The sequence below is a fragment of the Sturnira hondurensis genome, unplaced genomic scaffold, assembly GCF_014824575.4.
Source record: "Sturnira hondurensis isolate 20B ecotype Veracruz unplaced genomic scaffold, ASM1482457v3 Scaffold0021490, whole genome shotgun sequence".
Taxonomy (NCBI): domain Eukaryota; kingdom Metazoa; phylum Chordata; class Mammalia; order Chiroptera; family Phyllostomidae; genus Sturnira; species Sturnira hondurensis.
The window spans coordinates 1604294-1617218 of record NW_028094121.1 but is presented as its reverse complement, the minus strand read 5'-3'; the positions used below and the strand labels follow the sequence as shown (position 1 = coordinate 1617218).

At 48.3% G+C, this 12925-nt stretch overlaps 1 protein-coding gene across 2 annotated transcripts in view; it reads left to right on the top strand.

Annotated features, from left to right (window-relative positions):
• Window positions 1-1585: 1585 nt before the first annotated feature.
• Window positions 1586-12925, top strand: part of CTPS1 (CTP synthase 1) — a 29574-nt gene continuing 18234 nt past the window's right edge. The window contains exons 1-6 of one of the 2 annotated variants that reach the window (XM_037032568.1): window positions 1586-1726; window positions 3965-4028; window positions 4902-5080; window positions 6862-7032; window positions 9487-9587; window positions 10330-10446. In XM_037032568.1, the coding sequence (XP_036888463.1) occupies window positions 4915-5080; window positions 6862-7032; window positions 9487-9587; window positions 10330-10446 (555 nt within the window). In that variant the 5' untranslated portion in view covers window positions 1586-1726; window positions 3965-4028; window positions 4902-4914. The remainder of the gene's footprint in view (window positions 1727-3964; window positions 4029-4901; window positions 5081-6861; window positions 7033-9486; window positions 9588-10329; window positions 10447-12925) is intronic. The other variant, XM_037032567.1, reaches the window with a different exon arrangement.

Sequence of the window (12925 nt, the reverse complement as noted above, 5' to 3'; positions counted from 1 at the left end):
TGAGAGAATGGCTCATTTTTGTGCAGTGTCTCCTACAGCTTCCTCATTACTTCGGCAAGTACGTCCTCAAGTCTACCATGTCCCAGACACTTCGATAAACACCCACTACTTCTTGAAAGAACGTGTGGACGTACAGATCAAACACACCCCACGCCTGTTTTAGATCTGGAGCCGAGTGCAGCTTGGGCAGCTCGGCAGAGGAGGGGCAGTGGTGATGCAGACTTGGAAGGCTTTTTAAAAATCCATTTGTTTGAGTTATTCTCCTGAAATGCAAATTTGGTCATATCACACATTTAAAAAACATCTTTTAATGAAGATACAGAAGAACTTGTGACAAATTGCTCCTAGGGAAGAAACAGGGACACTGGGTACAGAGATGAGAAACTCACTTTGCAAGTGTACCCTTGTAGAGTGTTACATGAAAAAAATATAATTAATCATGCGCATGTATTCACCACTCAATAGAAAAACAAAAACCCTCCCCAAACCTTTCTATGGTTTTCCACTGCCCTTAGAAGAAAATAAATCCTTAGCTCGGTCTATGATGCTCTGCATAGTATAGCTCTGTCCACCTCTCCAGCCTGACATGATTCTCTCTTCCTTTAGTGTCTGCTCTCCAACGCAGTTACACTTGGCCTTCCAGTTCAGCCGGGCTAGGCTCTTCTGGGATTCACGGCCCTTACATAGGCTTTACTTATGCCTCACGCATCCTTACTCTGATTTCTCCCTTCCCTTTCTTTTACCAATAAACTTCAGGTCTTAGCTTTAAAGACACCCTTTTCAGGAAAGATTTAACTGCCTACATCCTCAACCCCCATGAGGCTTGGCTAGTTCCCCCGGCCCCGCGCGCGCGCTGGGCCCTCACTCCCCTGCCATGGGGCACTTCAGCCACAAGCACTTAGGAAAATCGTGAACTGTAATTAGCCGATTAGTCGGCCTGTGCACTGCATCATTGAACCTAGGACAGGGCCTCTCGGAGCCCAGCACAGCGCTTGGCTCAGTGAGCGCTCAGTGAACGTTAGCTGGATGACATGGTAGGTCTCTGGATCATTGTCCAGCTAAAGCAGCCACTGTCGGGGCTGATGTAGAGGAAAGGGAGCTTGATAAGGAAGGAACCTGTGCCCAGCCACCCTTTTGGACTTCGTTTTTAGAAGCCTGGGCCCAGGAGGGGCGGCGGGAGAGATGGGATTGGGGTTGCAACACCAGGAGCCTTGACCATTCTGCTCATAAGGCAGGAGGTTCCGAGGCTCGGTGGGATGGATACAGACTTCTTTGGAAAGGCTGTTGTGGCAGGAGGCTGCAGCCAGGCGAAGGATTTGCCAGATGTGAATCCAAAAACGGCCTCCTCCCCCTTAAGAGACGAAGCTTGCACCACTGGCTATGACAAAAGCTTCTTGGCAGAAATGCCACAACCTCCCCAGTCTCTAATAGCTCCAGTATCGGGAGCTGAAAGACTGTTCCAACCAGCTCTCCCGACCGGTGGGAAAACCTAGTCCGTCGGGCGCCTGCGCATTCGAGCCCTGCGTCGCGCGCATCCAGGCTCCGCCACAGGGAGGGACTAAGCTCCAGCCCCGCCCCCTACCTCTGCGTGCGCACCGCCTAGGGCCCGCCTCCGTAAAAGACTCCCCGGCGCATGCGGCCGGGCTGCTTCACTGGCTGCCGGGGCCACCGTGTGCATCTCCCTCCTAGCTCCTTAGCCGACAGGCGAATTTGAAGCGGACCTCAGGTAGGCTGACTCCAGAGATCCCAGGGGAGCCGTTCTCTGGTGCAGGAATCGGCAGCGCGGGCTGAGCCCAGCGCGGGACAGCCCTACCGCCGGGTGACAGACACCGCTCCCACCAATCACGGGTGATGTGGGTGGCAGGCCTGCCCAATGAGTTCCATGCCTAACGGGAGTGGGGCGGGCGGCCAGGCGGGCTAGGAGCCGGCTCCCGCGCGCGGGGCCGCGTGGCCGGGCGCCGCTGGGGAGACGGGCCGCAGTGGGCGTGGGGCAGCAGGAAGGGCTGCAGGGCTCCACAGCGGGAGGCCGAGGTTGGTTCATGGGATGGAGAGGGCCTTAAAGCGCTGGACCCCGCAGCCACTGCTCCATGCGGACTGCCCCGGGCTATGTCCCTCCAGCCGCAAGGCACCTCGCCAGGAGGGGGTTCAAGATCCGAAAGAGGATGGTCGAGGTGGGATGGGTTCCGCGGCCTGGCCTCGGCCCCCTCCTGCGCGCCTTGACTCCTGTGGCGGAAGGGGCCTTGGATCTCGCCGGGCCTGACAGTCTCCGGGTGCTGTCCCCTTCGTCCCCACAGCCTGCCACCTCCCTTCTCGGCCGCCGGGGTGAAGATGTTGCATTTTAAAGTTAAGATCACTACGTTTGCGCGTTTTCATCTGCACATTGTAATTTTGAATTCTCAGCATTTCTATGACAAAAGTGACGTGGAGATTCTCACCCCCATTTTACAGATGTAAGGGCTCAGGCAGCTTAAGTGACCTGACAGGTCTCAGTACCCAAGGGATGGAGCTGGAACTGGATCTCACAACATTTAATGTACAAACAAACAAAAAAGAAGCTTTTTTCCATCTCTGTTGAGTTCCTTTGCTGCATCTTGATTTTTGTTACTTCTGTGCTTGAAAACCTTCCGATGTCTCCATCACCTTCAGAATAAAGTTCATATTGGACATTCAAGTTTTCACATGACTGGGCCCCTTACAACTTATTTCCCACTGTCTTCCCCCTCTTCCCCCCACCACTTGTCTCAGCCCTACCTCTGGTTTCCGTAGATAGCTTTCACCTTCCTGTTCATTCTGTTCCTTTCCCCATGCTTTAAGTCAGGCAGTCAGCCCTTCGAGGCCCTTGCAAGTTTCATGTCAACAAAGCAGGTATAGTATGGGCCTTGGGACTTGACTCTGCTGTTGCCACTGAAAACTTTCTTCTCTTCTTCCCCTTTTATACCCTTCACATACTGTCCCTCTGCTCTCACCATCACTGCATCACCCCTTTCTTTGTAAATGTTTTGTCTCAAACTGGACTGCCAGCAACTTGAGGTGTGGGCCCAAATCTGATTAATGGTAGTACCCAGAGTGCCTGCACATATACACTGACAGTGATGGGCATACATGAATGTGAGTGGATGAGTCCTGTGAGCTCTGACCTGGCCTTTGAGTACATTGAATATTTATTGCCAGGCACTGTGGGAGAGTGCAAGAATCACCCCTAAAGAGTGGTGTTACCTTTTTAGAGTAAAATTGGGGCAAATCCAATGTAAATTGATGAGACGAGACTTCTCACTCTGTAAACCACTCAGAGTGGCTGAAAGAATTTCTAGGAACATCCAAAATTTGGTAAGACCAGGCATAATCTTTGGGGTACACCTGGCTAGAGCCTGTCTAAAATACAGCCAAGTCTGATATTCATGGGTCAGTAAGGACTCATTCAACTATAAGGGAGCAGTCAGAGAAGTGTCTTCCCCCACAATGTTAGGGACTTGGACTCAAACAAGTTTTGGAAAACTGCATACTGAATATTCCTTTTTGGAGGTTACATTGAATGTTAACTTATTAAAAGCTAGAAGTCTTGCATTAAAGAAACCAATTGACTATTTAACTGATATTCCAGCATTTCTCTCATTTGTCCCTAAATCCTTTTGGGGAACCCCTTGTGCATTTTGTAGGAACCAAGAAGCATGCTTTTGGAAATGCTGCAACAGAGGATGGAAAGGGCAGGGTGTGGTGATGGTGTCCGCCTGTTGGGGGGAAGACATTTTAAACATTTTACCTCTTTGCCAAGTGTGTGTATTCCTGCTTTGGGGAGGAGCTAGGTGAGGGCAATGCGTGAAGCAGAACTCCCATTTCCTTCTTCCTTTTCGTAGCTTATTTTTGGCTTCACGTGATGTGTTCCCAGAGAAGGACCCGACCTTGCCAAAGCAAGTATTCTCTCTTTCGCCTTGGTGATTGTGTTTCTCATTTTGATCACATTTAGGTTTGTTGACCAAACGATGTTTTGGGGGCCTCTGAAGCTGTGGGCCAGAGAGAAATTCTCCCTGGTGAGCCTGTCACTGTCTCCTCCACTTGTCTACGCTTTTGTTTTACCTGCTCCTTGCTTCTGCCGTTCTTGCATCTGTCCATCGCTTTTATCTCGCATCGAGTCTCTTTCTTCCAGACACTGCCATAACCGTCTGGCTCTTTGGATTTAATCTAATCTGCCCACTTTTTGAGTCCTCTGCTCATTATGTGCTTCAGACTGGTTTATTATCTGCTGTCCCTTTCCTCCAACATATGAAACTCTTCAGGGTGTACCTGGGAGAGATTGCTGGCAAGGAGTAAGTTATTAGTAAACTGCAGAAGAGAGCTGCCTTTAATGAGAAGATTTTTAGGTGTAACTGCAGCTTCCTTTGAATGTTGGAGTTCTTTCCTTTTATTCTGTCTTCCCTAACCTAGAGGAGCTGTGTTTTCTTGATGCTGCATTGTAGTTTAGCCAAAGACACTATTTTATGGGAAGTCAGAGTGCTCTCCCAAGAGTGAAATTGTTTTCCTCACGTAGGGAGAGTAGTGAGGTACCTGCCTGGTATGCCATTGTCTGGTGGTGATGCCAGCCAACATTTGGGGCATAGTGTTCTACCGATAGCTTAAAGCATTGTTTTTTTGTTTGTTTTTTTAAATTAGGTTGACTCTCAGTGTTGTTGTCAAAGCTTAAAAAAAAAGGTACGCTACTTGATTAGCAGTTGTTTTTCAACTCATATTTGACTGATGTCATTTAGTGATCCAGGAACCCACAAAACAACTTTCCGAAGTCATGCGACAGACAGGGAAACAAAGGCTCTGAGAGGGTTATACCTACTAAGTGGCAGTCAGTATTTGAAGCTAGACACGTTTGATTTGTTGAGCTACATTTAATCTATAATTTTCCCTTCCCACAGGTCAAAAAGGAAAATGAAGTACATTCTGGTTACTGGCGGTGTTATATCAGGAATTGGAAAAGGGATCATTGCCAGCAGTGTGGGCACAATCCTGAAGTCATGTGGTTTACACGTCACATCAATTAAAATCGACCCATACATTAACATTGACGCAGGAACATTCTCTCCTTATGAGCATGGTAAGCAAGGTGCATTTTTAAGTGTAGTGTGTAGAATAAGGTGCCAGTCGGCCCTTGGAAATTGTGTGTATTTTGCATAACTGCCATTTCTTGCCTTCTAAAAAGGTCCAGGTCCTTAGAGTAGCAGAACGATGCCTTCCTCACCTGGACAGAGGAAGCAGAAAGCTTTTTCCTTCTTTCTTTTTTTTTAAAGATTTTTAAAATTTATTTTTAGAGAGAAGGAAAGTGGGGAGGAAGAGAGGGAGAGAAACATGTGGTTGCCTCTCACATGCACCCCAACTGGGACCTGGGCCACAACCCAGGCATGTGCCCTGATGGGGAATCGGACTGGTGACCCTTAACTTTTCAGGACGCTGCTCAACTAACTGAGCCACGCCGGTCAGGGTGAGGAAGCAGAAATCTTAGTATGCAATGTAGTGATTAGAGTCTAGAGGTTCTGTAACAGAAAGAATGGAAATTATCTTTTTGGTGGATGAGTGAAAATTTGTCACTTCTATTGAAAAAAGGTAATCTGGGAACATAATAACTTTCTTTAAATATTTGAGAAGAGAGGTTATATTTATTCTTTGTGGTCCCAAGCTTTAGAAATAGGATGCATGGAAAGAAATGATAAGAAAGTAGATTTTTCTGCAATACAAGAGAGATCTTTATAATAGCAAGTGCTTTCCAAGACTGAGATAACTGACTTCCAGAAGCCGGGATTTCCTTTGATGGAGGCATGCTCATTCAAAAAGGCTGAAGGACCACTTTGTAGGGATTTAGACCACAGATAAATGCTGGGGTTGTGTGACGTGTAAGCTGGAGATTCTGTTTTGTGAACAGAGTTCGGATACCATAAACGAGGATCTTTTGAGGTGAGTGAAAAGTTGGAACTGTTAAGGGAGGTTAGGAGAGTACCTGTCATCTGTGGCTATGTGGTTATCTGAATTACCTAAAAGATTATTTGCTTAAAATGGGGGGTGGATGTATTGTTAAAGCACACTTTTCAAGTTTTTAAATTCTGTTGTCATACTCCTGCTTTCTAGCATTGAGGCAGAAATCTGTGCAGATGAGTGTCACCAGGGCGGCCACGTTGGCGTAATAAATAGCAGCAGAAAAAGAGGGACGAGCTGGAGCAGCAGTTCGTACAGAAGTCCTGAGCAGAGGACGAGTTCTTTCTCTGAGGGGGAAAATAAGATGGGTTTTTCCCCCTTTCCTATTTTTGAGCTTGTATTTTATTGTGATGGTAGGAATGAACCATACTGGGCAAACTTTTCTAGACTGATGTTTTGAGGAATGAATGTTAGACAAAGAAATGGGAAAACTTTGTAGTTTCACAGCTTTGTTTAGGACTAAAGTGCAGCCCAGAAGATGGCTTTTAGGATGATCTTAATGGTATATCTTGGTTAACTTTCGAACTAAATCATGCTTTTTGTCAGACTGCAAACCTTGCTTTGCTCAAGTAGTCGACTTTGTTGAGAATAGCAGGGGCCATATGAACTGTAAGGCCCCGTCTGTCCCCAGCCCTTAGGGCTGTGATTTCCTTCCACTCCACGCTGTTTCAGAACTCTGCCTGATTCAGACTGAGTTTGTGGACAGACCGGAAGTGTGAAGTTACCTACTGGAGAGTGACTGGTGCTTTTCTGTTCGTGTCCTCTTTAGTGATCTAGAAATAAATTTCTTTTGCTTTGTGTATGGGTAATTGAGACTTTGTTCTAGTCGAGTGTTTACGTTTTGGCTCACAAGCTGTGTCATGGCACGTGCTTTTCCCTTGCCCTGAACATTGCCCCTGCGCACCCCAGGTGAGGTTTTCGTGCTGGACGACGGTGGGGAAGTAGACCTGGACCTGGGGAACTATGAGCGTTTCCTGGACATCCGCCTCACCAAGGACAATAACCTGACCACCGGGAAGATATACCAGTATGTTATTAACAAGGAACGCAAAGGGGATTACTTGGGAAAAACTGTCCAAGGTAATACTGGATTTATTTGCCTTTAAAGTTTAAAAATCTTAACCGGTTGAATTTCTTTCATGTATTGTTGCTGAAATATGCCTTCAGTTGACTCAAAAGATAAGTTGGAGAAGCCATCACTGCTCTATGGGTGGCCTTGAGGCTGTCAGTCCAGCGGCATGATTTGAGTCCAGAAAACTGGTTTTTGCGGGTTTTTAAAAATATTTTTAGAGAGAGGGGAAGAGAGGGAGAGAAACATCAATGTGCATGCAAGTGAAACATCGATCAGTTGCCTCTTACACGCCCCCAACTAGGAACCTGGCCTGCAACCCAGGCATGTGCCCCGGCTGGGAATCAAACTGGTGACCTTTTAGTGCAGACGGGCGCCCAACCCACTGAGCCATACCAGTCAGGGCCAGAGAGCTATTGTCTTTATACTAGGGGTGTCAAACTCATTTTTACCAGGGGCCACATCAGCCTCGTGGTTGCCTTCAAAGGGCCAAATATAATTTCAATTCCTTAGCAGTTAAGGAGTAGTTACATTTATACAGTCCTAAAATTATTTCGGCCCTTTGAAGGCAACCGTGAGGCTGATGTAGCCCCTGGTGAAAATGAGTCCGACACTCCTGCTTTCTACAGTGATGAAGGCTACTAGACTAGGTAGTGAGCCAGACTTCATGTGTGTGCGCGCGCACGTGTGTGTGTGATATGTCTGCATAGGCAGTGACAGAGAAAAGAATGCCCATCGTGGACATTGGTTTTAGGCTAGCACTCAGGACGGACGGCCTGAGTTCTGAGAATAAATCTGCTTCTGGCTTTAGGCTGCAGCGGACTGATAGCGGAGGGTCCCCCGACAGTGAGCAGCCCCAGACCCAGCTTCTAGGTTAACCGGGTCATGTTTACACCTCAGCTCTGCCACTTACCAGCTTTGTGAGCGTGGACGGATTACTTAACCTCTCTGAAATCTGTTTTCCTTTTCTACAAAATGAAGATAATAACAGTGTCTGCCTCTCCAGTGTGTCAGCAGGATGAAAGGCGTTCAGCCAGTCAAGTATTTCTCTTGAGTTCCTGATACACACAAAGGGATCCGTTTGGAATTGTGATGATCTTGACTATGTAGTTTGTGGCTCTAGGCTCCAGTGTATTTATCTGTTTATCCATCCATTCATCTTCAGATATGTTGTGAGTGCTCCCGGTGGTCAGACCTCCCTGGTGCTGGGAGTACTCGAGGAACAAGATCAGAAAGGCCAGTGCTGTTGTGGAGGTCACAGGCATGTGGGATGGGAAGTCCGAAGGGAGCTGTGGCAGGGGAGGAGTGAAGAGAGACTGAGGAAGTGGTGGGGAGAGCTGGTTGGGCAGGGGGCCAGGGAAGGCCTCCAGGGGGAGGATGGGTGAGCCAGGAGGCCGGCAGTGGGAGGACTGCAGGGAGGAGAGTGCGCATGGCCTGTACAGAGGCCCAGGACCACAGAGGGCTTGGTCATGGAACGGGCGGGAGCAGTGACCCAGGATGGTGGGCAGAGAGGTAGGTGATGGGCGGGAGTGGTGGTGCAGCCAAGTTACACGCTGGGCCACAGCCTGGAGTTCGCATTTGAGAACGGAAACTCAGGGAGTGGTGAACTCTAATTCGAATTTTTAAAAGATCACTTTGGCCGATCAGTGTGGAGGAGGCGACGAACATCCTTGTGCTCGAGGCCCTGCTGGCTGTGTCTACACACAGGCGAGTGAGACAGCGCTCCCTGCCCTTGGGGATCTGCCGTCAGAGCCTGACAGCTGTGGTTTTTGAAAGTGTTCGGCAGGAGCTGGCGTTTATTGAGTACCGACTTGGTAGGCACTCTCCTTAGCATTTTACCAGTGCTGCCTCATTGATTTCCACAGCTTTATAAGGTTGAGGCTGTTACTGCCAGTTCATGGATAGGGAAATAGAGCTTAAGAATAGTTCATTTGCCCAGAGATCAGTCCCAACAAGTGGTGGAACTGAGATGTGAATCCAGACATTCTGAGCCCTAATCGCTCTGCTACACCGTGCCGTCCCCTCGCAGTGGATTGTCCCCACTTCGGCAGTCTGGAAACATGATGGGACAGGGTCCTGCTTTCCCTTGTTCCTGGAAAAGCACCCAGGTGTGATACGCCCACCTCTGCCTGTAAGCAGTAGGGCGGCCGTGTGGCTGTGTGTGGCGGTGCGGCCAGGGGAAAGCCTGCTCATGGGCAAGAAGAGGCCTGATGTGGGTAAGGGCTCCACTCTCAGCGCTGCTCTCTTGTAGTGTTTCCAGCCACAACGTGGATGCCTGGAAAGGAGGCTGTGGGGAGTGTGAGCCCAGAGATTTTTTCTAAGGCCAGTTAAGAGTGGTCTCAATATTCTTGTGGACACTTTGCCTCTCTGTGAAGGCAAAGAGTGCAGCCATTTGTAGTCATCTTAAATGCATCTCTCATCAATGCTGATGGAAAGTGTGAGTCACATACTTCTCTCCTTCTCAGTGGTCCCTCACATCACAGATGCAATCCAGGAGTGGGTGATGAGACAGGCGTTAATACCTGTGGATGAAGATGGCCTAGAACCTCAAGTGTGCGTTATTGAGGTGTGTATGAGTCTTTGCTAAACTCCACGATTCCCGAGTAGGTGACCAGGTGTGCACTTTCACTCCCTTAATCAGCCATCAGCAGCTGAGAAGACGATTCCCAGCTAAGTCCTTGCCCTTCCTACCAGTGATGTGGCCGGTGACGGCACAGCAGCAGTCATGTGGATGGCCATCCGAAGTGATACTTCGCCTAAGCGATTCTCCTGTTTCAGCATTTATGTGTTCACGCAGTGGAGACCGGGACCCATTTTTGTCTCTGCGTGACTGAACCCCTGGGGGTTTCAGTGTCTGTGCTCCCACATTGCTGATCTTCGCTGGCCGGTCTCAGTGCTCCCGTGGGAACAGGAGGCTTGAAAGTTTCAGCAGCTTGTTTGTAACGGGTGGTTTTTAATACAAAAGTTATTTGTGGCTGAGAGGGTAAGATTTAGGTTTCTTTGCTTTGTGGCTTTCCTACAAAGAAAATCCCTAGTACAGCTTTCACTTGACCTTTTTCTTAAATGATGTGGGAAGACCCACGATCCATGATAAAACCCTGTGGAGTTGTAAGTGCATCTAAAAAGGTGATCTTTTAGCCCAGATAAATGTCTCAGTACTGTTAATTGGCACTGTATGGACCCGGAGAGTCCATAGTACACTGCCACGGACCATGGAATTGAGAGGACAGAGCGTGTGTGTTAGATGACTGAACCCAACCACAGGGGGAAGGTTGGGTGCGGAGCCGCTAAAGTAACTGTCCTTCCAGCTCGGCGGAACAGTGGGAGATATAGAAAGCATGCCCTTTATCGAGGCCTTCCGTCAGTTCCAGTTCAAGGTCAAAAGAGAGAACTTTTGTAATATCCACGTCAGTCTGGTTCCTCAGGTAAGTCAATCAAAACTTTCCTTTGGGGAGATGGAGAGGAGGGAGAAAAGGATGATTTGCGTTCCTTTTCTGTTTTAAATATTTGAGCTGCAGGAAGCAGAAAATTAAAAAAAAAACTTCTTTCCAAATTTTAAAGTATTATAATCATACTTTTGAAGAAGATCCAGTGGGGCCCCGACCAGTGTGGCTCAGTGGGTTGGACGTCATCCCCCAAATGAAAATTCACCGGTTTCCCAGCTGGGAACACATGCCTGGGTTGCGGGCCAGGTCCCCAGTTGGGAGCGTGCGAGGGGCAGCCGGTTGGTGTTTCTCTCCCATGTGGATGTGTCTCTCTCTCTCTTCCTTTCTCCCTCCCTTCCCCTCTTTCTAAAAATAAATAAATAACATCTTGAGGCAAAAGAAAGGTCCAGTGGGAACATTTGGAAAGTGAATCAGGGATGTTGCAGTTAAAGCGGGTGGGTCCAACACGTTCATCTGTCTTCACCCGCGTGGCGAAGCCCCGTGATGACTGCAGCGCAGGGACTTGTTTTATGGACAAAAACTCGCACAGGTAAACCCCGTGAGAGGAGTCAGCAGCAACAGGACTTAGGAAGGCAGGAAGCAGATGGACACGCACAAACTGACCCAGCAGGCCTGGGACAGCAGGCTCCTCAGCCTGCATCAGGAAAAGCAGAGAAGCAACCCCGTTTGCCCTGCGGAACCCCCAGAGGCTCGGGAGTGGGCCACATCAGGCGCCTCTGGGCGTGGGGGGTATGGGTCGGGCTCCTAACTGCCCTTCCAGAACTAGTCAGACCCTGACAAGCCCTTCCCTAGTGTGCACAGTGGGGCCTTAGCCCCTCCCCCGCCTTGGCAGAGGACTGGAGGGTTTTTTTCCCCTGTGAAGAGGTATTCTGGATGAGCAGATGCTGGGGACAGTTGAGGGCAATAGTACTGAACTAAAAACATCGGGTCAAGTATAACTTTATGCTCTTGAGACACCCTACCCTCCTCTGCCGCTTGATTCCCAGAGTGGAAGGTTGATTCCCAGGGTTCTTCTGGGGGTGCGTGACTAGCCCAGGAGAACGCACACTGCTTTCATGAAATAGGCCTGCAGGTTCCCAGAGTGAGGACCCTGGTGGGCAAATCCCACGTTTACAGAACCCCTAGTTAGCTTTTAAATACTAGTTGGCAGCTAGCAATCACCAGACATTCGGAGAAATTATCTAACATGCAAGAGACCAAAACAACAGGAAGAAAAGAAACTTAGAGGAAATTGCGGCTCTGCAGGGAGTAGGAAACCTAAAGCAAAACAGCCTGTCATTAACAGCCTTGGAACTGAGGTAAACTGCATCCATTAAACAAAGCTGAATACCCTAAGAAGGGAACAGAGAACAGAAAAGAATTCCTGGGAATTAATAATTGGATAACAGAATTGAAAATTTAAGAGAAAGAAAGGTGAGGCAATACCTGAGGAAGTAGAGCAGAAAGCCCAAGAGAGAAAAAAAAAAAGAGAAAAAGCAAGAAAGTGTGAGGACTGGTCCAGGAGTTCTAACATCCGAATAATAGGATTTCTCAAAAAATAACATAAATGGAGAGAAAAGAAATCTGAATGAGGGGTTTTTTGAGGGGTTCATAAATTATGTCTCACAGACCCAAACAACCCCCAGCCCATTTTAGAAAAAAAATTGTACGGAAGTAACAGCCACAGCCTGATGTTTACGTCCCGTCCGTGCTGCTTTTGTGCTAAATCAGGAGAGTTGAGCGGTTGTGACAGAGACCGTATGGCCAACAAAACCTAAAATATTTATTATCTGGCCCTCTATAGAAAAAAATTGACTCTATCTGAACAATTCAAAGAAATATCCAGATAGGAGTTTCTAGATGGAAAGGGCCCAATGAATGCCTAGGGCATTGAACGAAAAGTGAACCACACTGAGGCACATTGCCAAAATTTCAGGGTAATGGGGCCGAAACTCTTTAGTACTGTAAAGAGGAACATCAAGAATCAGTATGGCATTCGACGTCTCATCAGCGATGCTGGGAGCTAAAAGATAGTGAAGCTGTTTCCTTAAAAATGCTTGGGAAAATGACTTGCTACCTAAATTCTATACCCAGCAAATGGATCTGTTCAGTGTGAGAGGAGAATCAAGAAAAGTTAGTTACATAGAAAACTCACTGACCCACAAGACAGAACAAACGTTTGGACCAGAAAGGAAAAGTAAGGCCCAGGTTTAATGGCGGGCAGTGATTCAGTTCCGCCAGAGTCGTGCACATGGAGAGGGAGCACGACCTGAGAGGGGGCTGCAGGCACAGGGCGCATGCGGGGATTGTGTCTAACCGAAGTCATCAGGAGTGGCTCGAACTAGATGTTGGGAAGTAAGGCACGCCAGAAGGACCGGTGGAAGGAGTGAAAGAGGGACGGTCCTTCGGGCTTGATGTCGATGGTCTTTGGACAAGCTCGGTAGAGCTCTCTGACTCTAACATATATGCATGTGTACTT